The sequence below is a fragment of the Pezoporus flaviventris genome, unplaced genomic scaffold (assembly GCF_033815535.1).
Source record: "Pezoporus flaviventris isolate CSIRO_AGI_PZ_B2104156 unplaced genomic scaffold, CSIRO_AGI_Pfla_v1 ptg000002l, whole genome shotgun sequence".
NCBI lineage: Eukaryota > Metazoa > Chordata > Aves > Psittaciformes > Psittacidae > Pezoporus > Pezoporus flaviventris.
In genome coordinates, this window is record NW_026892550.1 from 88,211,178 (window position 1) to 88,235,711 (window position 24,534).

A 24,534-nucleotide genomic window follows, 5' to 3' on the forward strand; every position below is an offset into this window, starting at 1 on the left:
CCTTGTAGTTCTCCCCTTCTTCCCACCGTTTGTGAAGAAGCAGGTGAGGGCTTTTGAAAGGCTGAAAAATCTGAAGGCATTATTTCAGTATAGCAATCCTATGAGAAAGTGTGGGAAAACAGCAGTATTGTAGGTTTTGCTGTGCATATTAAATGCTTTCATTAGAATTTCCTGCAGCACCCAGAAATATCGATGCAAACCTGAAGTGGAAATGTACAATATGTAATGTTCAGTAGCTATTAATGGTTTCTGGCTTCACTCGCTATGTATCTGATTATGAACTGGTGTTCCTATTGTCATGCATGGTAATTTTTAAATGAAGTTCCTGAATCATTTCCCCCCACTCTGCACAGAGGGAGGAAAATGCATCATCTCTCCCAATGTGTGTGTATGTCCCCTTCCTTTTCTTGGCAGCCTTGGAAGCAGATCAACTTTAATCTTGCAACTCAGGAGCTCCTCCTGCCCCTCCTTGGTCATGCAACCAGGTGTTGGTTAGACCCTCTCTCCTGATGCTGGAGAGTCCTGAGACAAGACCTTGTGGGGCCTCTGTCCCTTAGGACACTAAAACATTTCACATTAATAGCTTGGGGATGTTTCTTACTTAGTTTCTTAAAAATAGTCCTGTTTTCCTCTTTGAGGATCACCATGCTTTGCCAGGTATCTATGGAGATGCTTCCAATCAATTGCTGCCTGTTGTCCTTTAATGGTGTCACAACTTTGTTGGCTCTGGGGTTTGTTAGTTTTTTCCTGATTACATTGGCAAACTTGTCTTGTGGGCTTTGCATTCATACTTCTTGCTGTAATTTCCTCATATCCCCCCCCCCAGTATTTGCTCTGCCTTTCTTTTCTTTCTCTTCTCTCCATCATCTTCAGCCCTATGGTATTTTTTCTCCATGCTCTAATTTTTATTCCTTCCTGTTTTTCTAACCCATGTTGAGCTGAAAACAGTAACATGACCTGACAATTTTTACGTCATTCCAAAGTTTTTATGTACTTCCATAAATCTCTTCATTACGTTTTTATTGTTTAGTTGTATATAGGTTTTAGTTTTTCCTCTACCTTATTAGTCTGGGGATCAATTCTAGTCTACTATGTTTTATTAGAAGGGGAACAAAATATCTCCTTTTTCTTTGTTGGTTTAGCACCATCTTCAAATTACCTTTTTTCTCTGTTCGGCTACCTCTTTTCTTTCCCTGGAGAGTCTGCTTTATGTCAGACCTTCTGCTGGTAGTGAATTGGGTATGATTTCATCAGGCACTAGGCAAAAGTATAGCCCACTGCAGAGAAAGAAGGTTTTTTTTCAGCTGTTGTTCTTTTGTTTTTTTCCTCCTAACTTTGGGAGCATGGAATGAGCTAAGCCACCATTACCCTGGGGACTGTGAGTCTTTCTTTCCTTCCATTAAATTTGGTGGCTAAACCTGAAGGCTTGTCTTGAAGGAGGATTTATTTTAGTCATACTGATAAAATCATATTGGTATAATTAAACAGCTATAGTAATGTCAAAAAACCTCCCATGCACAGACGCAGCCATTCTGGAACGACACAAACTACATCAGGGAAAAATCCTTACCATCTCCCCAAGCAATTACTGTATCTATAGGGGTGTGCTCCCGTAGGAACTTTTTCTAGTGTATTAAGATTAGTGTATTTTTCTAGTGTATGAAGATTCAATTCATGTCTTGTCCCCAAATCTCCTCTCTCCTCCACATAAACAAGCCTGAAAACAGTGGTCTGTACGTTCAAGCTGGTGTTTACTTCAGTGTAGTTCCATTAAAGGCATGAAGCCATCACTATTTGAAGATCTTGACCTAATGTTTTTAGGTCTCTGTCATGTTATATAACTTCAACTTTTGGATGATAGTGCCTATTGAATAAAACTAGGCTTTGTACAGCAAATTCTAAGACATATCCAGATGTCTTAAAGTAGTATGCAGAAAAAAGAAGTGTGAGTTTGGAGCAGTGTTCTGACTTTGCAAGGGGTAGCAGTAGATATTTTATATCTTGCAATAATCCAAGCTTTTCTGTCAATGTTGGAATCTATTTTATCGAAAAAGAATCTTGGCAAAGGACACTGGTAATTGCTGCAGAGTCTTTCAGTGTGACATGAGAGGATCTTGGTTCTTTGGGATCTTTTATCACGTGGATCATCTTATGAAATAAAACTCTGTGAAGGGCCAAAGTAAAATCTTATCAAAGCAGCCTAACTGTTTTATATGTCCGCTGGCTGTCCATTTGACCCAGTAGGAAATAAACCATGCATGGGGCAGGAGAAAGAGAAAGTAGGTCTACAAGTGCAACATAGAGGCAAATGTTAAAATAGGTCATATGGTAATATAACGTCATGTGGGAACCATTAAATATAAAATTAATTTCTGATAAAATAATTTAAATTCTGATTTTTGAGACAGAGAAGTGTATTGCAACATGGGAAAAGGGAAAATTAAGACTTGAAGTACCTAAACTACTTCTTACTACACACCCACTTTTTCTCCCATGTCAGCTGCATTTTATATACTTTTGCCCAATGATAATGCAATTGGATTTTCATCAGTAGAACAGAATAAAGTTTATGAAGCTACTGTAATTTACCTCATGTTTGTTTCCTTAGCAAAATATTTAAACAAGCAGTTTCTAAACCTTCAAGTAGATTCTGATACCCCTTTGATACGCCACTGTGTTTATACATACTCAAAGGACTGCTCTGGGCATTGTGTTCAGTGTATTTCCCCATCCCAGCCCTCTTTCGGGCTTGCCATTTTGAGTATTGGATTTTTCCAGGCAGCTGTTGACATGACTGGCACTGGCTGACACCCCCAAAATCCATAGCCTGTATCATCCTGCCACCTCCTGCTTGAGGAATCTACGCAGTGGATTGTGCTAAGGTCAGAGGACAAGCCGGTGTTGCTAGCAGCACCAAAGCTGCCATGCAGGCAGCATTGCATATTTAACTGCAAGGTCTCTGCTGCACTAAAAAGGCTTCAGGTGAGGAGAGCGTGATCAATAATTACAAATATTAAAAGTGGTGCCTTCTCCTGCTTTCCTACCTTTATCCCCTACCTTCTTTGCCTACAGGACATGAAGTCTGAATTCCCCTGACAGTTGCTCATGCATTTACATTTTTATTTGCTTGGTTTATAGCAAGATTGTTCCAGGTTTTGGGAGGGGCAGCTATCAAAAACGTACAGGCACTGCCATCATGTTTTATTGTTTCAGTCCATTTTTCCCTGTGAATGCAGGTGGGAGTTTTTCAGTGGGTTTGTTTTTGTGATTTTGCCTTCTCTTTCTTCTAAGCGTTTATAACCCTTTTATTGTCAGTCTTCAATCATTTTTGATAGATCAATATATTTACTTCAGTGACGGCACATCCTACAGTTGTACTAGGAGGGTTGGGGTTTTTTTTGCTTTGTTTATAGGCGTTATGAATAGATTGGGTGGGTTGTATCTGTGCTGTACCTCTGTTGTTGCTTGCGGATCAAATCACTTGATCTTGCCCCAATACCTGTATATTTAGAATGAGCATGAAGTGTTTACGTGTGTCTGCTTTCAGATCTTTTAATTTTATCTTTTTCTATGTAGATTTTGAGCAGTTAAAACTGCAATTTTTGATTCAGAAACGTTCTTAGAAATCTCAAGTACGAATGCTGATGTTTCATGTATGCACAACTGTCTGGAGGGAAGGGCTCTAGGAAACTGCTCCAGCAGGCTCCAGAGATCCAGACGGTTTGAGGAGTAACAAAGGAAAGTGTCGCTGGACAATAACATTTACTCGGAAGACTCAGAAATTAAGCAGTCCACTGGAGTCCTGAGGTCTTCAGCCAAGCAGCTGTCACCAAACCAAAGAGAAGAAATTCCCGAGTCTACGTCTCACTCATGTCCCCAGGCAGATAGACAAGGGGCCCGGGACAGCTGTTTTAATGCAGCTGTGAAGAGAGTTCAAATGCGTGCAGCGCACATGCGTGAACTGGCTGCCAGTGTTGGTGTGATATACTGCACCTTGGCTGGCCATGAGAAGAAGGAGGTGGGTGAACACTGCCTGCTGCTCCATGGAGGAAGGGTCCATTCATGGAATAGGAGAGGGCTCAAAGTACTCTTCCGTCCTCTGGGATTTGGGTTGTTTCAGGATATGGTGATGTATATAACATTTATTATACAAACATACACGCACATATGGTGATGTATATATTATACAAACATACACGCACACAAAAAAAGGAGCAGTGAGAAAAGTGTGCTTGTTACAACTGATAACGTGTACAGTGTGGTTAAGTGGAAAATAGGTCAACTAGGCAGTGCTCTTGCTAATATTACTGTTTGAAACGTGATCTGTGGCTTATGACTACACATTAAATACTGGGGAAAATCCCTGAATGTGCATGGATTTCAGCAAGGTTTAATAATTTAAACCAGGTGAGCATATTAGCTGCTTATAGGATGTTGTCCCCGTAGTTGCCTTAACAGAGCTATATACATCCTGTTTTTCAGTATGTTCTTTTTCAGGCTGAAATAATTTGCCATGTTATGAAAGTCATGACTCAACTACTTCTCAGCAGCCTGTTGTCCATTTGTAACAGCAGATTTTCCTGGAAGTCATTACTTTGGAGTGCCATTGTCAGCTGTACACATCACTCCTGCTCCTCTTGTTCTTTGTGGCGCAGATCTGCCCGTTGTTGTTAGCGAGGATGTTACTGCTGATATACAAGCTATCAGGTTTTTCCATTCTCTTCTTCCTTTTCTATCTCTGTTGAATTGCAGTTCTCTTTGTCTTTTGTGTGGTGCACTGAAAGAGGTTAGGAAATTTATCACGGTTATTTTTAATGGGTTTTTAAAGTCTGGCACGACATGGATTGAATTGATTCAGGAAAATTTCCTGGAGCTGCAGTGGTTTCTACTATTAAAAATATTCTTATCATTTCGATTTTTCTGTAAGAAAATACATCAATTTCTTCCTTCTAGCCCTATAACAAAGCCCTGCGTTCTAATGTTTCCACATGATCAGATATTAGCCATTTCCCTAGATAATTTAGTTTGGTCATGTGTACAGCTAGCATTTTAATTGTAAAGAATTCTGCTAGTGGTTTCATGATAAATGCATAAAGCATTGGGAAATTATTTTTATTGGAGGCTTAGCGTGCATTTAATAATGCATTAACAAAATTAAATGATTCTGTGCATGTGTGTAAATCTTGAGAATGCATAGGAGAAGCACACACTGCCATAGGTATGCAAGCATTAAAAAATGAATCTTTCCTGTGTGTGTTTTGTATGCTGTAGCATAAGAAAAGTACATTCCCAGGAGCTCAGTAGGTGGTTGCTATCCTTTCTTTCTTTGTTTCAACATGTTTTTTTAAGGCAGATCGGGAAGAAAAACCATGTCCCAGTGACTATCCCCCTCGTGGCCAGTCTGGCAAACCTTTACTTGCCTGAGTAAGGCTTTACAGAGTTGGGTGGGATCTGTGTCTTCATTGTGCACGAACAAGATGAATGGGTTGCCCATTGGTTCCCACTTATGAAACCCTGCTTTCATTTGCTTAAATTTCAGATATCCTCAGGCTGTTAGCCAAGACCAAGTCTAAGTGTCTTGCTTGTTATTCAACAAAACAATGTATGCATGTGTAGTCACGCAAAACTCAATTTGACTTACTCATTTCATCGTGTTATGTTTAGGATGCAAAAAATCAGTACATTGTGTCCTATTTATTATTGAAGGATTATAATATTCTAATATTAAACCAATATTATTTCAGATGTGCATGCATCTGCAGTAACATAAACAAAGCAAAAGAATAAAAAGGGATAGTGTGCGATATATTGTAAATCTTTCATTGATTTAAGATCAAAATGCCAGTGAGGAGTAGACTGAAAGAAAATTATATAAAAATGAAGTATTGTATTGTATAAACAGAAAGAGCCTACTGATTTTGAATGCCTCTGTCCTGAATGCATCTTTTGAAGATAAGCATGAGGACATGACTTTTTAGCAGATAGAGGTACCCAGTGTTTTCTGAAAGCCTTTTCTTTCCTTCAGGCCTGAAATGGCTAGCCAAAGCTACAGATGTGAAAAAATCCAGTCACACTTGAGTCCTGGCCCTGAGAAGTAAGGTGTATCTGAGATGAAGGTTGTAGAAATGCAGACTTATGTATGGCTTTTCTTTGTACTCTGATGTCAGGTCGTGGGGAAGGAAAATAATACAAAACTCAGTTTTATCATGGTCAGAAATGCTTTATGGGAGGCAGAAGTCAGATCACACGGGTTTTGTTTTAGTCACCTTGAGGCGTGTTTGCCTATATGAAGTTTAGTGATGGGCAGGGAACTAGCAATTTTCTTATACTTGTGGTTTTATAGTCAAATTGTTCTATAGCTTGTTGTATCTTATGATGTCATAGTATCACAAATTATATTTAAATCCTTGACCTCCCTCCTGTTTCATTTTTTCCTTATGGTCCCACATATGCTTTCCCCTTTTTGTCCCTTGTCCCAGAATTTTCCTTGGAGCCTGAACCATGGTACATGCATGCTCTCCTGATTTCTGGAGGATCTTCCCTAACCTCACAGCCACCCTTTGCATGGCAACCGCTTGCTCTGCCAGAAAGCAGCCCTGTGCTGCATGCCCCTCTTCTACATGTTATCTTAGCCATATTATTTGATACAGCATCACGTCATCCCTCATCTTCAAATGCACTGCTCTGTCTCCATTTATCTTGTACAAAATGGCTGTAGCTCTCCCAGAGTAATACTGTCTGTTGTTTCCCAGAAATTGCTTACCTGTCTGTCAAGGGAAGCTGCTTAGAGCTCCTGACTAGAAATCAGGATAAGCACTCAGCAGATCCCTCTTCCTCCCTTACATGGAAAAAAAAGATGGAGAAAAGGCTGCGCTTGTTTAGCCTGAATAACATTGTCTGCTTACCCTCCTCAGCCATCTTGTAGCCTTTATTTTTTTCACTGTACCGATAAAGATAGGTATCATCTTTGAATATAAATAATAGACTCATACAAATGAACACTGTGTAGATGGTAGCAAGTAAAGTTTGGAGATGCAGAAAGTTTGCCATCTCCCAGAGGCAGCCTTGCCTAGAAAAAGTAATCCAATGTACTGGAAATAGTGACCTGATGATTTTTCTCTCAGGGTATGGCGAAGGAACATTTTGGTAGTGAATTAGGTGAGAAGAGCCCAAGATGCGACTGCTCTCAGGCTGTATCTGTTTTGCAAACCCACAGAAAGGCTGGGCAGGGAAATATGCTGAAACCCACAGGAAATGTCTGCTGCACCATCACATGAGGTCAGTGAGGCATACTGTGCTTTAATGAGTGCAGACAAAACAAGCTTTGGTGAAAATGTCACAGTGTAAACATGGGTAACAAAACACAGACTAATACAGTCCAAGCTTGATGGGAAAGACCATGGGAAAAGATTTAGAAACCACCTTCTCGCACTCTTGCTGAGGTCAAGAGCTATGAGCGCTTTCAGCGTCACCCAGTAGCCATAGCACTGTACACCCAGGTGTGGGAGGAGCAACTGGTTTCTTATTAATTTAACAGTGCTTCTAATTTCCAGTAGCATCCTATAAAAGCAGTAACCTATTTACAGCTTTCATTGAGCATTAATGAAGTGGAATACTGATGCAGCTAATCAGCGCTAGCGGTATGATGCAAGCACGCAGCACGGTGGCAGTGGTGGCAATCATCTTAGTCCAGTTGCCAGGATAAAAATAACCCCCACCAGCCCTGGGAAGTGGCAGCTCCCCAGCTGTGGAGGAGCATAGCCCAGAACATGGATCTCCTGCAGCCCACCTGGAGCAAGAGCAGAATCCATTCTGTTATTCATGTCCATCCCCGTTGCTGCTTCTCTTTCCAAGCCCTGAAAGGGGGCATAATTTTTTATACTTGCATTTGGATCGGGACTCAGATTTCCTCAGAAATGGACACAGATTGCCAAATATGCTTGTATAATTGAGTGGTGGTTTTTTTCTTTTCTTTTTTTTTTTTTTTTTCTCTCTTCATGGCACTTTGTGAGCTTAATTTAATCCCTGTCATTCCTTATATGTGGGTAAATGTCATCTACTTCATTTCATGAATGAATTAACACAGCCATGCAGAGTCTGCGTTTCCTGCACTGCTCACTTGGAAGGGGGGGAAGGGATTAGTAAATGTGTGACACCCTCAAGTTGTTAAGCCCTGGCTGGGATTAGAGATGCCCAGAAGTAGATCTTGTTTGCTCCCTGGTGTAAGGTACTTGAAGGAGTCTACCAGCTCTACACCTTGTAATGGCCCCAATCAGCCCTGCTTCTCCTTTTTGTCAACCCTAAATATACTACTTTCATACCATGAGTCTGTTACTGCACCTGACAAGGGAGGAGCTCCTTTAAAAATAGCAGTGCTTTTAGTGGTGCAGAGAATATAAATAATGCTGGAATTTTCTTCCTTTTTTGATACTTCCTTAAGCATGTCAGAAAGCAGAGGTCTTTTGGCAAGGTGCAAGTCTGAGATAGCGCAGAGGTTCTTGGTATGTAGAAGATAGCATTTTTAATCTCGGGTGTGTGGACAAAGAGGTGGAAGCATAGCAATACAGAGCGGTGCAGAAAGTGTGCGCTAGTGTCTGAGCATCTTGTTACGTGATATTTTTAATACAGTCAGGAATTAAATTAATAGTTCTGTGTACTTATTTTAAAGCTTTCATGACGCGAAAAGAAGTGTAGTTCATTGAAAAAAGGAAATGAGGGACAATTTATTCTTAAAGAGAAAGCACTGTGGCCATGTCTTCTTTCTCATGAATTTACACAATGGTTTGGATTAGTCTCTGACTGAGGAGTGTGTCTGTGTGTTGTCAGTGCTGTGCTTGGAAACTTCTCTGTGCCTGATAATGCTCAGTGCTACTGGAGCTTCATTTTTATGTTCAGTAATCTCACCTGTTTTTAGGGTATTGTGGGGTTTTAGGGGGGTTGTTTTTTTAAGTGGTGATGTGCATTTCTCAGTTCTCAGTCAATCAACCCAGAGATACTCAGCTTGTCAGTGCTTTATAAAAATAGTCCAGGAAAGGCACCCTGCCAGGTAGAGTCACAACTTGGAATGCAAAAGTGGCATGGCAGTGAGCTCCTGACTTTCCAGCAGATTTCCTGAAGAAAGCTGGTGTGGGATTTCCAGGTGTACGTGGCAGCTGAGGAACAATGTTCTCATATGGTGTCAATTCATGGCTCCTCCATACCTCCTGTCCCCTTGTCCAGCAGATGGAAAACTGAAAACTGAGAACACTGTTTGTTTTCCCCACTGTTTGTCACTCCAGGTTATTTAAATTGTAGGCTCCACAGACCTGGAATGAGCCTTCTAGTTATGTAAAGCTACTGCCAAGCTAGAGCCCAGGGACCTTGGAGGTCTCTAGCTGCTAATAGAACACAAATAATAATGGGACTTGCAGTACCAGACAATTTTTTTTTGTGCCCTTGCCCTTTCCCTTCCTCCCAAAGTAACCTTTTCCATAAAGACTGTGGTTGGTGTTCATTTCCTATTGCTTAGACATACAGGGTCTGAATTGCCTGCAAGAGCTGGAAGGGGACAGTGCTCATGACAAATCAATTTGCTGATATCTGAAATAACTAAGCAAGTAACACCAGGCTTCAGTCCTATTTTAAACCAGCAGTGTGCTGTTTGTTTTTGCATTTCTCTGCCTGCAGTAGATGGGTATCTCTAAACAAAGGAGGTAGAGTGATTGAGGAGCTTCTTTTTAAGGAAACGTCTCCGAAGAATATTAGCCTATTCCCCTGTTTCCACCTTTGCATACCTCTCCTTCACACACCCCCACCTTTTTTTGGTTGCTTTTCCCTGAGGAAGATAGAGATAATAAAATTTTCTATTGTCATTTAGCTTTCCAGATGATCTTTGTGTACTTTGCCAGACTGCAGCCTAGAAAACAAAGCCTCATTTATTGCCTACCAGCATATACATGTTTTATGAATAATGTGATGTATTTGTAATACGTGGGACTGATAATAGATAGGGAGATCAAAGTCTTCTGTGAATTGACAGCAGCACTATAAACAAGGTGATAGGGTTGCAGGTGTTTCTCACACAGGTGTTATACAAAAGCATATGGCCCTTTGCCATGATTTACTGCACGCACACTCCATCTTTTCCTATGTGACAGGGCAGTGTTGCTGTGAGCTATTCTCAGAGAGCACAGCCATGGCTCAGGACATGTTGACAGCAGATGACTGCAGTGTAGCCAGAATGATCTTGGGGACACAGAAAGGATAATGCTAAATTGGTCCTTCAAATTAAAAGTAGCTGATTGATCATCTACATTGCCTAAGGAACAGAAATCTGTATTCCTGAGGGGTCCCTTGCAAACACTGGAAACAGAGGTGATGCTCTTGGGTGTTGCAGGAGCTACTGGATAGTCCAATGTGCTGCTTGTGTCACTGCTCCTACCTCAGCTCATAGTTGGACTTACAGGCATCACTTATCTCCATGTTAAGTTACCTTCATAGTAACTTCTTTGGCTGTGACCATAGCAGACACTAGGAGTTGGACTGGGACACCTGTGCCGTATATCTGCAGAAAGCAATGGTGGTGCAAGCCCAAACCAGCAGAAATCATTGCTAGATTGCTGTTTATTCTTGCAAATTGAAGAAAAGGCGTGTTTATGAAATGACTAAGGAGAACTGCAGCATCTTGAGTGAAACCTGAACTCAAGTCTCTGCCCTTTTCATCAATTGCCGTAAGACTAGTGCTTGTCTGCTTTTAGAAACGAAACTGGTGCAGTTGAGTGCGTCAGGTATTTGTATCCTCTTTAGTTATTAAAACACTCTGGATGCAGATTAACTTCCTTTGCTTAGTATACTATAACTTAACCATGCCTTGATCTGCAAGTCCTTTGTTAAACCCACTGGAGGGTAGCCTGCTTTTTCTGCAACTTCTGAAATGTATTTTTACCAGTATGACGGTGTTACCAATGATTCCCCATGTGGACAGAGTTGTATCTCTCTGAGGATGCCATACTACTATTCATGCATTCTTTTTTTTCTGCAGCAATGAGCTAGATAGTCCCAAGTGTTTGCATTATACCTGGAACGCCCTATGTGAAAATATTATGAAGGTTTGGGTCGGGCAGTGTAATGGTATTGTATCACTCTAGGTAAAGGCAGGACTTCTGTGTGTGGACAAGCCCTGTGAAAAGATTAGCCTAGAGAAAGTTAATAAAAAGTACTGTCCTAAATTATTCATGAATCCATTTGTAATGTGCTTGCTGGGAGGCTTTTGTTTTTCTCAAACTTTTATTTATTAAAATCTGACAAGAATATCGGGTTTTGTTCAATAATAAATCTAAGCCCATGTGAGACTGGTGATATCCTCATGTAGTAATACAGAATCAAAATGAAGTTACATGGCAGGGGTGAATACGTTATTTACTTGGAAAGAAGAGATTATTGTTCAGGAGGATTTTATCTTTTACTTGCCATTTCAGAACAAGTGGGAAAAAAAATAACAAACCACAAAAACTAGTTGGGAATAGTTTCTTGGTTTGTGACTGAGGCCTTATTTTTGCAAAGGATTTTAAATATATTAAAGCTCAGTTGAACATCTTCCTGGTGGCTTTGCGGGTTCTGGACCTGTTTGGTAAATGAAATAGCTCAGATGGTTTTGTTTCATGCTTAGCTCTATTTGTCCTGTTCTGTTAACTTCAAGGCAAGATCATGGAAGTCATGCTTCTAGCCTGTGGATTTTGACTTGCAAAGCAGGTCCATACACACAGTCTTCTTTTTGTGTCCTAGAAAAGGTTAGAAAGATTATATACAGAAAGTAGAACAGTCGGAAAAAAGCAAGGAAGAGAGCTTTTGCTGTTTGGGATACAATAAAAGATGATAGTCTGTGTCTACTTTAGAGCAGGCATTCTTTAAAAGCAGGCAGAACTTTGTTTAAAAAACAAATATTTTTTTTCAGTATTTTCAGTTTATTAATTTAAGGGGATTTTTTTTCCTGTTCTTTTTCTCTGCCCTTATTTATAAATGGATAAAGAATGGAAAAAGAGGTATCTATAGATAGAAACTTAGAGAAGAGTCAATAAAAAAGAAGGAGCTTAGTTGTGGAAGCAGAACTGGGAGTTTGGGTGACTGGTCTGAGTTGGAGAATGATGAATAGGTTTGTTTACATAAGCTTGGCTTGTGAGTCATTTTCCCATAAAAGCAGCTCGAGTGAAAGATGCTCCTGTCCCAAATTTTAGTCCTGAGTGCTTTCACGCACAGAGTGCACTGTGACATAAGGACTCCAACTGTGAGTACTGCCCTCTTATTCCAGTGGGCTGGAGCTGGAGCTCTGCAACCTCCCAGGGCTGAAATAAACTAGAAGTGTCTGTCTCTGTCTCACACACACATGTGCTTTGCATAATGCCTTTTGGTGGTCAGAGTTAAGATATCTGGGTATCTTCTGATTCAGATTTGGAATCTGGTAATAGAGATTTGGTTCCTGTGAAAAGCTGTGTGTTGGAAGACCATCAGTCATTAACTACTAAATGAGACCAGGAACTCTGTAAGCTTGGAGAAGTGAAGAGAAAAGCAATGTGTGAGTGTGAGAGGTCAGTATCCGTGGCCGAATAGGTTTGGAGTGGTGCAGGTCTTCACCTCTAATGCCAGAGAAGTTGTACAAAGTGCATGTGGAAGGGTCACGTAGGGCATTATCTGCTTTTACCAAAGACTGTGATCAAAGCAGTCTTTCTTATGCACCTATTAGGAATCTAAAGAGAAGTTTAACCATTAACAGACAGCTACTTTGCTGTGGCTTACCAAACTGGGAGAGGTGAAGAAGGTTTATTTTAATAGACCACCTGTATCTAAGGTACAAGTGAAGCCTATGGATTGAATTTGGGAAATAAAAGTTCCCTTTGCAAACCCACCAGAAAAGAAAAGAACATCTCTTCCTGAAGAGAACTATTTTCTTGTTCTTTTCTGTTGTTTGTTGTGAGTTTTGGTGGAACAGGGGTCAAGGTGGACTGTTTTGGAATCGAGATATCTGTCTGACTTGTTTGCCCTCAGTGAAATCAGTGCTGCTGCAGCTTCATTGCCATGGGAACCTCCAGTTGCTAAATTTAATTCAGCCCAGGGTTTGCTTGTCTGTTCTGTTGCTGCAATGTAGACAGGTGATAAGCAATATATTGATATTAAGCTAGATCATACTAAAATGGTTAGCCAACAATATTGCCACAGTATTGCAGCATCTGTGGTATTGCTTTTGTGTTCTGCTCTGAGATGCCTGTCCCTCCTGTGCCTGCCTTCAGCCTACTCTTTCTCTGTCCTGGCAGAGCAAAGGCAGCACAACCTGTGTAGTCTTTCTGGTCCAGCAATTGGCAAAGGTGGTGACTGTAGCAACCTTTGCTTGCTGGTGGTACTTCTTCCTCTTCCTCTAGAGAGGCTGAGCCTGGAGTGCCCATGGGAGCTGGGGAGAATGCTGCTGGACAGGGGCCCTCTGCACCCTTAGGATTTGTGGGGTGGGGGTAGGTCCCAGGGCTTTGCCATGGAAAAACATTTCATGTGGCTAACTGCAAGATAATCCGTTCTGTAGGTCTGTTGTGATTGTTCGGGTTGTTGGTTTCTAATGTTTTGCCTCCCTGTAGTTTGGCTTAGTGATACTACATCACCTTATACAGAATTCACAGTGAACATAGAGTGTGTAAACCTTTACTTTTAAATGTTGGCTGAGTATTGATTAATCAGTAAAAGGTTTTAAGCTGTTTCATTTAAATTCCAGGACTATGCATCTTAATTTAATAGTTGAGAAGAGATGGGAAAAGGTACTGCTTTACCCAAGAGAATGTACTTAATGTGATACTTGTTCATGGCAAGCATTTTCAAGCCAGAAGAGGTATCTTAGGGAAGGAGATGGTTCTCTGGCAGTTATTATCTGCTAAAATGACTCTCTGCTTTCTTTCTTTGTAGGTATTATATTGGTCGCCAGATGTTTGTGGTGGTGTCCACACCAGAGATGATCAAGCAAATCCTAGTGACAGACTTCAGTAACTTCACCAACAGAACTGTAAGTAGATAAAAAGGTTGGCTTTGTGGATGGAGTTGGTAGTACTGCTAATTTTGAGCTCAGACCAAAAGTGACTGCAAGGGAGCTGGAAATAGAGATGGAAAAGTACAGCATGGTTCAATAAGACTTCAAGCTATATAAACTCAGCATATTCAGTCAAAGACTCCTGCTACCAGGATATTCTGAGGATGAAAGAGAATGTCCTTAAAAGGGATGCACTGCCCTTGTGACTAAAGCACTAGATGGATGCTGAAGAGAGGGTTTAAATACCCAGTTTTGCAACTGACCTCCTATGAAATCCTGGGAAAATCGCTTACCAGCTCTCTTTCTCCATTCTCAGTCTGTAACATGGGGGCAGTATCACTTGCTTTCACCCACCCATGGTCTCTTCTGTGCTTTGAGACTTTCTAGGGCAGGAGCAGGCTGCTTTGGACAGGGATTTGCCTTCCACAGCTACCGTATGTTGCTTTGTCATGCTTATCGCTCAGAAAATAATAAATAGCAAAGAATGAAGCCGGAGTTAGGAAGAACTCATATGTATGCCATTTATGTATTAAAAAGCTCTTTTTCAGGCACTGGTTAGAACAAATAATGAGGGGTAACGGCCAGAGGGATCATGAAGATTTCCAGCAGTTGCTTGGCATTTTACAATGAAATACTATCATTGTGGCCACACGCTGCCTCAGTGCCATCCATTCCCTGCTTCCTCCTGGTCCCTTTGTATGCTCAAGTCCACTCAAATAAACTCGCGTGTATTCAGGAGGGTTGTTTGTGCCCTCAGGGAAAATTTCATCTCTGATGAGCTGTCTGTCTCCCTGCCCCTCTGATCCTCCCTGCAACAAGTCAGTCTGTTTGCAGACTGCTTTTCTCCTTTGCTTTGCTTCTTTTGGTACATGAGGTTCATCTTGTGACTACCTGTATCTTGCTTAATAACCACTTGTACCAGTCACCCTGTGTTCTGTCTGTAGCTCATATCTGAATGGAAGTATCCCAGTGTGCAAGCTTCTTAGACTGAAGCTGTGTGTGTGGCAAGGGTCTTTTCCTCATTTTCATTTTTGAAGGCATTTCCTACCTCTTCCCTTCTTCCACCCTCACGAAGGTGGCCTATTTCCTTCCGTCTAGAACTTTTCCCTTGCTTTTCTCTTGTGTATTCGATAGGAGTAGATGTATCCAGTGTTCATAGCAGTAGCTGATGCCCAAATAACACCTCCCTGAAATTACAGAGTATTCCTTTGAGGGTACATTCAGATATTTTTTCTTCTCTTAATTTTAGTCACATCTGTCATTTGAGTGTTTCTGTCTGTGCACTGCCACCCTTCCTAGTTTGCAAAATCTTTATTGGTCAGTGTTTATCTCCCTTTCTTGTGGTTGTACCCCCATCTGTCATGGTCTGCAATATTTGTGTTCCTCTCTAAAATTCAGGTGGGTCAGGTCAATATAGCTAGTCTCTCTCCTTTTTTCTTCATCAGGGATCTGTTTAAGTATAGCTGTCTGTGTAAGTTCATATCTTTCCCTTTTTACTTGACTGTTCCCTGAACCATTTGTGGCTTTTCTGCACAGCCTCCTGCTCTATCGATGAGGCACAGACTGAGAGACATCACTGCCACTAACCAGAAAGCCCATGGCAGATGAAAAAATCTTACTCCTAGCCCTGTCTTTAACAAAATGATTTTTCCCCCTGTGCACTGTTGCTATTTCTGGCTTGCTGAATGCTCATGAGTCTAATTCAAATGAACTTGCTTCATCTTACATGCTTTTATCTGCTTGTTCTATGGTCCTCTCACACAGCTGCAATCTTTGAGCATTGTTATTTCTCGCTTTCCACTTTGTTCCCCCTCTTCCAGCCATTGCTTACACTTACTGAAGGTAAGCAGCCTTCTGGTTTTGGCTCTTTCCACATCTAACCCAGGGATCTTTTTCCCCTCTTGAATATTGACATTGGAAGCTGCCTCTCCTCTTTAATTCTCAATCACATGCTTATTGTTTCAGCCTAAAGCCTGGTTTTTGTTGCTTGGTTTGGTTTGTTTTTTTTTAATTTAGTTTATGAGCGTCAGTCTTTAAGGGTGAGAAGGAGGGGAGAAAGGGGTGAGACTACTGAATTTGAGTAGCCTTGGGAATATTCACTGTGCTTTTATTTCCATCCCCACTTCCCCAAATGCATTTCCAAAATCAAGATTTGTACTTCATCCGCCATAGGTGAGATGTGATTTATTTAACCCAGAATGCCACAAAGAGTGATTATTCACCACACTCTGTAGCAGTTGTAGAATCATACATTAACAAAGTATCACTGAGTTGCAGGATGTGCAGGACTAATTCTCAAAGCTAAGTGCTAAAAAAAGTTTCTATTTGATGTTTATTTAGCTGCTTTTCAATTAATCTTGAAATATGTCTATATTAGAGTAAGAGATGATGGGAAACTGAACTTGTGAAGGGTTGCAAACAGTGGATGTACTTAGGCTGAAGTGGGTAAGATGATGATTCAGTGAAATTTGGGCTTTTATTAAAGCTGTCTATAATGTGATAGTCTTGCCTTTGAGTGTTCATAAGAATAACCTTAATCTGAGATTGTGCACTTGCAGGCTGCTTGCTGGGAAGTCATCAGAAGACCTTTATGGAATCGGGGTAGTTTTAATCTGTTGAGAGGACTCTCTTGGATCCTTATGTACTGTCTCTGCATCCAGAGAGACCTTGACTACTTGTACACTTCTCACATTGGACCTACCTGCTCATTATATAGACAAAGTAGATTTTCCCTGTGAACAGAAGCCAAATTCCATGCAGTTATGCTTCCCTTTGGTATTATACAGCTTGCATCTTGAGTATTTGTATCTTTTGAACATTGCTGTAAAAAGCCTTTTAGGTGCCTTTGCCCTTTTTTGTTGTTTCTGAGTTACTGATTAGTAATTCTTGTGACAGAAGTATGTGGTGACTGCAGATCAAATCTGCATTAAGGTTCACTTATTTTTAGAACAAGTAACAAAGTCCAGCATGCAGGGTGCTCTTCTCCTGTAGGCATGGGGTATATTTATTGTTAACTGCATAATCACAGGAAAGCAATAATGATATTCTACTTTCCCACTTAATTTTGACTTGATTAATGTGAGCATTGTAGCCATTAGAAAACAAAAATTTCTGCTGTAATGTACCTTCATACTTGAGGCATACAAAGCCTTTTCCTTATGTTTTTAATTATAGTAGAAGAAGAAAAATGAAAATTAGCTTTAGACCTTCTGCCAAAAAAAATATGGAATTAATTTTAATTTAGATTAACCATGGAAACCTCAGCCAGCATTCTAGGCAGGGCTGTGCTGCAGTAAATTGTACCTTTTTCTCACAACTATGTAAGTCATCTCTTGAATGGAACTTTTCTTTTAAAAGCACTAAGACCATTTTTAGCTGCATTTCTGTGTTATGAGATAGGTTTATGATGCTTGTTGTATTCTGCCAGGCAGAATAATGATATAAAATCTGTTTCAGATTGTTTTTAATTTCTGTGTTGAAAATTTGTTTTGAATTAGTAGTTGAGAATCATTAGTGTACTTTTAAAAATGTAGGAGCAGAATTTTATGAGGAAGCAATGTGAAAAGAGACGTTACCTGGTATGTAATTTAAATGATTCAGAAGTTGTAGGCCACAGTACTTGCTAAAAATGGGAATCACTGATCCCTGTGGCAAAGGTGGGTACTGGCTAGTAAAGGTTTGCCAGGCTGCTGGAGTCACTGCTCTGCCAGGGTTCATGTGGCTATCACAAGTGGAAACTAGTAGTTGGTCCAGACCAAATTTTTAAACCTGCAAGCCAACCAGCTGGAGGAGGGTGACAGTTTTAAAATGAAAAATCTACTCCAGTTCCAGCAGCTGTAAGGAAACAGCACTGTTTTCTCATCAGGAGCTTTGCTGCGGTGGAAAAAATAACAATGGATTAACCACAAATAATAATGAAGTGGTAAAAGTAAGAACAAAAACCTAGCATGGAAATTGATATAATGTCAGTACAAACTCCTTGTTATCCCTCCTGAAGGAAAAGTGAGTTGACCAAGCCTGTTTTCTTTTTGCTTGTCTATCCTTCCTCTTCCTCCTCTCCTGGTTCATCCATGTGGGATATTATTCTTTTCACATGTAGAATTTGCCTGTTACACTAAGCTGTTTGCTTTATTTTGATAAATTTGTACAGCTTCAGGCCAACATGTGGCATAAATAAATAAAATACAACCACCAAATAGGAAGGAACATATTTTCTGCATCTTGTTCAGCTCTGGTCCAGGATGGCTGACACATCCCCACATCAGCTGTTCTTTTTGGTCTCTTGCTAGGGGACATGGTACCAGCAAGAAAAGTGTCTGTATATTGCTCTATCAAAAGGCCTTTAAATATTCAATACAAGATGCCCTCCAGAGGTCCCTTCCAACCATCCTGTAATTCTGTGAATTTTGGATCAGGCCCTCAGCCAGCGTAAATCAACATACTTCCACTAACTTCAGATGACCCTATACCAACTGATAGCAATTATGTATCTCCAGAGTGGGACTGAGATGCAAATGGGCTTTAAACAGCTCACTGTGGCGCCTCAGCAACTGATATACATGTGTATGTGCTCAAGGCCTTTGCAAGTAAATGGCTGCTGTGTGTCTTGAGCAAGGTCTGTCTTGATGTTTTCCAACTTGAGTATTAGAGTACAGGCATTGCCTATAAGCAGCAGCCCTACTGATGTGCTGTCTTTCAGTAAACAGTTGTAATTCAGTTGTGTATACACAGTCTGAACCAGTTTATAGGCTGGGCTGTTTCTTCAGTCCCCCTCTCAAAAATACATTTTTTTGTTTTGAAGAATAAACCCACTAACATATTTGTTTGAAGACGTGTAATGTAACAAACAGTTAAGGAATGAAAAGCTGTGTACTGTTGCCGAAAGACTTATATACGTGGTATCTTGACCCTGTATCCTTGGTTGTTTGCTTTAGAAATGTTTCTTTTCTTCAAATTAAACATCCTAGGATTATTTCCGGTTGTGTCAATGCCATCATCGTCATCCTTACTTGTAAATTTCTGAGTTTACTTCCCAATTGTTGTAGTAAAGTGTGATGAACTCAGTTTGTAAACAGATGATGAGTATGCTTTGTTGGAGGATTACCTTCGCATGGGAGTGTGGTTTGCAGCACTAGTGACATGCAGTATGACATGGGTAAATCAGTATTTGGAAAATTATTCCAACAAATAAGAAAACATAGTGAAGTATATATCATGTGATCTTCATTTTTTCACCCTTCAAAATGACTGTTCAGTGGGATGGTTTAGTACAAAAGTGATGTTCCAATGTGCGCTAATAATTGGATTGTGATATTTATTTAGAAAAACCAAGCTGTTTTTTTGTGGCAGCAGAGGGAGGGAATGTGCTTTTTGTTCTTTGCCTGTCTTCTTGGATATATTTTTTTCATTTGTCCGTTCCTTCATCTGCTTTTATCTTGTTCTTTGCTGGGTTAACACAGGATACAGAAGGTGACCAACATAATGCTTCTGGAGCCAACATGTCCCAGGATTAGTTGTTAACCCACGTGTGTGCATATATGCATATTTGTGTATATTTATGGATGCATGCAGGTGCACTCATACTGATTTGAGGTCTCTTTGTGGTTTGAGGAGATTCTGAATCTCTCAATCCTCACTGGAGCCTTGCAGATGTCAATTGTGCCATATCGTACGGAAACATAGTAGTAAAAGGCACAAAATGTGCCTCTTTGTATGTGCTGTGGTGACATTTCAGTTCCTGATGCAGCAAAACCATCACTCCTGATGGCAGGCTGTGCCTTGAACATCCAGTTCTTTTTGATACAGAGCTGTGATGTTCTCTCCTCCCTTCCTCCCTGACTTTGTAGGACAAATTCAAACAAGTGTCGATCCTGCCACATGTACAATAAGGCTTAGTCTCATTGAGCTGAGAATATTCAGTGCTTCCAAAGATCATTCTGTGCCTTACAAGGATATGTGAAAAGGTGTCCAAGCAGTGAATTTGTTAAGGTTTACTTTTTTGCCTACCGGTTTTCTACAGCTGCTAGATCATAGTGGGTTTGAAATCTTGGCTGGTACTACAGCAACACTATAGAAAGGGAATTATGCTAGCAGGGAATGCATTTGGCTGTACAGCACTTAACTGTTTAATATTAAATTGTTTAACTGCATATTTGTAAGTGCTATTGTATAAGCAATGAGCCCAAATGCCTGAGTGATTTTACAATGCCAGTCCTGCCAGGGAGCAGAGCAAGAGCAGTCCTTGTTCTGACCTGATGGTTCTCACTGGGCTATGCTGGAGCAGGAGCTCCTACGCTCAAAATCCATAATGATCTCTCTGCTTTCTTTCCCCAGCTTTTATTCCATGGCTGTCTTCTAGACATGCTAAGATACCTTGCTAGCCTGGCCACTATATATATAACTGTTTTGCGGACTTCTTTACCTGGTAAAATGGCTTTGAATTCTGGATAATTTTTTTTCTTTCCTCTTTTTGCTTTCAGAGCTTGCTGGTTAATTTTTCTAAGCAATTAAATCCAGTTTTGTTTAAATGTTTTAAAGTAGCTGTGCATATGCTTGCAATAGACACTTTAAAATTAAAATAATAAATATTGAGAGGATCATTTCTTTCAGACTGTGTATGTCTTTTTATGTATGCACAAGAAATTGCCCCTTATTCCCCATATGCTGCAGCTAATAGCACAAAACTAATGTTGTCAGATGATCACTGCTATTGACTGTAAAATTAATCAGACTTTGGCTCCAGTTAGCCTTAAAGAAAGACTTGACATATTAGTACACTATGTTCTGGGAACCACCTGATCCTCTGAATCCCAGTGAGATGAAGTCTGGTTTTGTGATTAGGGCTCTAGGTTGGGCTTTTGGAGCTCTGATTTCAGTTTTTGGCTTTGCTACAGAATTCCTGTGTTCACAGGGGCAAATCATTTAGGAAGTGCTTTGTCACCTTAACAAATATAAAGAGTGTGTTGGGAATTTCCAGCTGAACATTATCATTAGTGAATGTAAGTGCTTCAGAACTGATGGGAAGGGGTTTGGGGTTTGGTTTATTTGTTAATTCAAATCGTTGTGGTGGGAGTGTTTTTTTTTTTGTTTGCTTTTAAAAGAAATGGCAAGGAATATATTTTATTGAAAAGCTCTTTTTGTTTGGATTGGTTTGGCGGTGTTGTTTGGTTTTTTTTTGTCTTTTAAGTACCTTTCTATTTTGAAGTACTTTAAGTAGTTAGTTAAATATTAAGTTAATTAGCTAAATATTAAGTTAATATTAACAGATTCAGTTGACTGTATTTTGAGGATTATCTTCTCTCAAGTTTGTAATTTTTTAGTTCTAATTCAGAACAGGAAGCAAAGTGATATCTCTGTCCAGCAAAGTGGGAAGGTTGTGTTTACCTTGAACGTTTGGCATGTGCCTCTGCTGACTTCTAATAATAATAAAAAGATATTAGCATTTACTTATTTCTATGCACATTCTTATGCCTCGTTTAATTCAGTGGGCCATTAGTGTGTATTTAGTTAGGTATGCTTATTAAAAGTCTGTGCAGAATGAGGATGATCCCTTGAACAGGAGTCTTTGTTTTTCTGTGCCTCCCATGGTAAAGAGAGTGAACATGGTTTCTTCTCACACATACTATTCTTTAAGTATCTTGTAAAGACTTCTAAAAGTTCAGGAAGATATCAATCACAACAGTTTGGAGTGCCACAGAATGGCTGACACAATCAATCTGAAAATGCTGCCTGTAGTTAAGTCCGATTAGTTTGAGGATGGTCTGGTTGACTGGCTTGGGAAGATCTTCTGTTAAGGGGAACTGTTGGCTGACGCTGTCCTTTGCACAGTTCTTTAGATGGTTTGTTGTTTGAGGTTGGTGGTGTGGCTGGAGGGGGCTCTCCTGCAGGAGTTCGTAATTTTCCCAGCAATGGGAAACTGTAGCTGTGCTTGGAGAAAGCCACATTTCTTGAGAAGCTGCTATTTTACAGGCTAATATGTTGTTGTCTGGGTAAGGTCATGTGCATTTATTTGCTGAAGATTTATGGATCTCTAATTGAGTAAGGAAACACTAATATTTGTGATGTTTCCAGGTAAGATAGCAAATAAAGCCAGCTGATCCCTCTCGTATGAAGGACTAACAGTGATGGTGCAAATGGATGGGTTACACACCGGTGGAATACAAAATACAAACTTTCCACTTTCTGCAGACATGGATTGTCTGTTTTCAGGTGGTATGAGCCATAAACCTTGGCAATATAAAACCAATGCAATTGACAGTGAGGAGGCTAAAAGACTTAAAAACAAGTTTTCTCTTTCCTTGCCCTCCATCAAGACGTAATGAATCAGTAGGTTGAGACCACAGCTGATACAGAGATGCACAGTCATCTTATCTGTTAGCGGATTTATTGTGAAGTAGGTTATTTTTCAGCATGGGTCTAAGCATTTGAATCTATCCCTAAGTCTTTCTTTGGTTTATTAATGGGCTGCAGTGCTGCCATCACCATGGTATCCTGCTACCTCTTTCCCTGTGAAGACTGCAAAACTGCATGTTGATGAAATTTACATTTTTAATTCTCCACTCTTCACGCCTATACATATAAAAATGGTTTGCAAAACCGTGGGGGAACACAAACACAAGGACAATCTGGTATTGAGAAAGGACTAGGGTTTCTGTGTTGTTTTGCTCTTTTTTAATGCTCTTTCTTTATGCTATTATGCTGCAGCCATCACTGGTTCAATACCTGCTCCTAGGTAGACACCAGAACACCAGATGGATTACGTACTTTACAACACTAATGACAGTGGCTGATAATGTGTGCAAATCTCCCTTTCACTGCTTGTTCAAGGCAGTTAAGAAATACTGAATACAGCTGTACATAATTACGCTTCTTTTGAAACTAAACCAGCCTGTGAAATTTCTGTTTCTGGAAAATGGTCAAAATTAGTCAATAAAAACCCCAAACAAAACAAACAAACAACAAAACCCTAAACCCTTTGCATGTACTTAGTTAATGGTGTATTGTGACATTCTGTTTCTTAGATGCAAGGCTTCTCTGCCAACTCTATTGAGACTTAAAGTCTCAATAGAGATTAGGGGGGAAACTGCTTCATAATGAAACTACAAAAAGGTGGTTTTGCTGCAGGTGTAGGAAGATGCTGATTTGACAATCCTCTGTGTGTATGCACTTGTTTATGTCAGGAGGAGTTCGTGTAGGACTAAGAATATACGTGTCTTAATGTGTTGCATATATGGGAAGGGACATTCCCTGTATTTACCCACTCTGTTTCTTTCACATGTTTGAATTACTGTAAGATCAATTTTGAAATTGTCTTTTTTGGCTTGTTTATCCTCACCTTTTTTTTTCTTTTTTTTTTTTTTTATTCTAGCATTCTGCAGGATTTCCTTTTCTAAACAACTGAAGAAAACAAGATCAGAGTTTTATTAGGTTTTGCCTTCCCTTCCCCCAGTTTTTCTCCGTTGAAACTTGCCAATCACTTTTAAAGCCTACATTGGGCTTTTCTGCAGCACAGGAGATACCATTAAGGCTTTAAACCCACTAATGAGGGAAATGTGCACTGCTTGAAGGCTCCTGCAATATTAACTACATCCAATTATGTTAGGTAAATGTATGAGTATAGTCAAAACAGGATGAAAGCGTATCTTTCTATTCAGGCCAAAAGCAGGCTTCTGAGCCAATCTTTCATCAAACTTACATTGGCTATTTATTTACTGGTTTTGCAGCAGGTTGGTTGTTTGGTTTTTTTTAAAGCTGTATGGCTGAAGACAAACACGGTCTTTTCCTGTCTATCTGCTCTGAGGGCTGTGTTCCTTATTTATAGAACATGTTTTATTGCTGGATGAAATGTGAAATCTGAAAGCTGATAAATATTTTTCCTGTTTAAATATAGTATTGCTTCCTTATCTAATCCTGCCTGTAGCTGACTGTTATAAGTAGGTGATACACGTAGAATGGAGATGCAGATCATGCTGGTTTTGCTGGTCCTGACCTTTGATTTCTGTTGATTTGTTGTTTTATAAAGGAAAGATCAACCTGTGCTACTTCTTTGGGCATATGCAGTGGGGATATTTTTTCTGAAGCTTTTACTCTAATAGCATGGGGTTTTGACAGTGCCTCATTTCTGACTTCTGAAACTGTTATTTGTCAGTAGCAGATTGGTTCTTTTGTTTACAGTTTTCTCCCTTTTCCCTGTTCTTGACATCTAGTAGAATGTCATGTCTTTTGATTCCTGCCTTTCCCAGTTTGCTTTTGTTAGGAGAGGAGTAATTAGTTTGTCACTTGTTCCAGAATTGATACAGGCTCAGATCGCAACATTGGAGTTGGCCTTTTTACGTGCTTGAGCCCAGTACTTGGCTTTGTTTTCGTGTCTTTATACAGATTCAGAGATAACTTACCTGGACATGAACAAAAAGTCTTTTTGAAACATCTGATGATAGAGGAGCCCATTCAGGTCTGTACAAATGGTGTTTCACAGCACAGAGAAGCGATTTACA

The 24,534-nt window shown here is 40.1% G+C and overlaps 1 protein-coding gene across 9 annotated transcripts in view; it reads left to right on the top strand.

The window, feature by feature from the left end:
- TBXAS1 (thromboxane A synthase 1) overlaps positions 1–24,534 on the top strand; it is a 239,321-nt gene that overhangs the window by 100,578 nt on the left and 114,209 nt on the right. For 8 of the 9 annotated variants that reach the window (XM_061444970.1, XM_061444973.1, XM_061444964.1 and 5 more), the window contains one exon: positions 13,921–14,017. In XM_061444970.1, the coding sequence (XP_061300954.1) occupies positions 13,921–14,017 (97 nt within the window). Of the gene's footprint in view, positions 1–13,782; positions 13,847–13,920; positions 14,018–24,534 lie in introns of those variants that run through there. The other variant, XM_061444971.1, reaches the window with a different exon arrangement.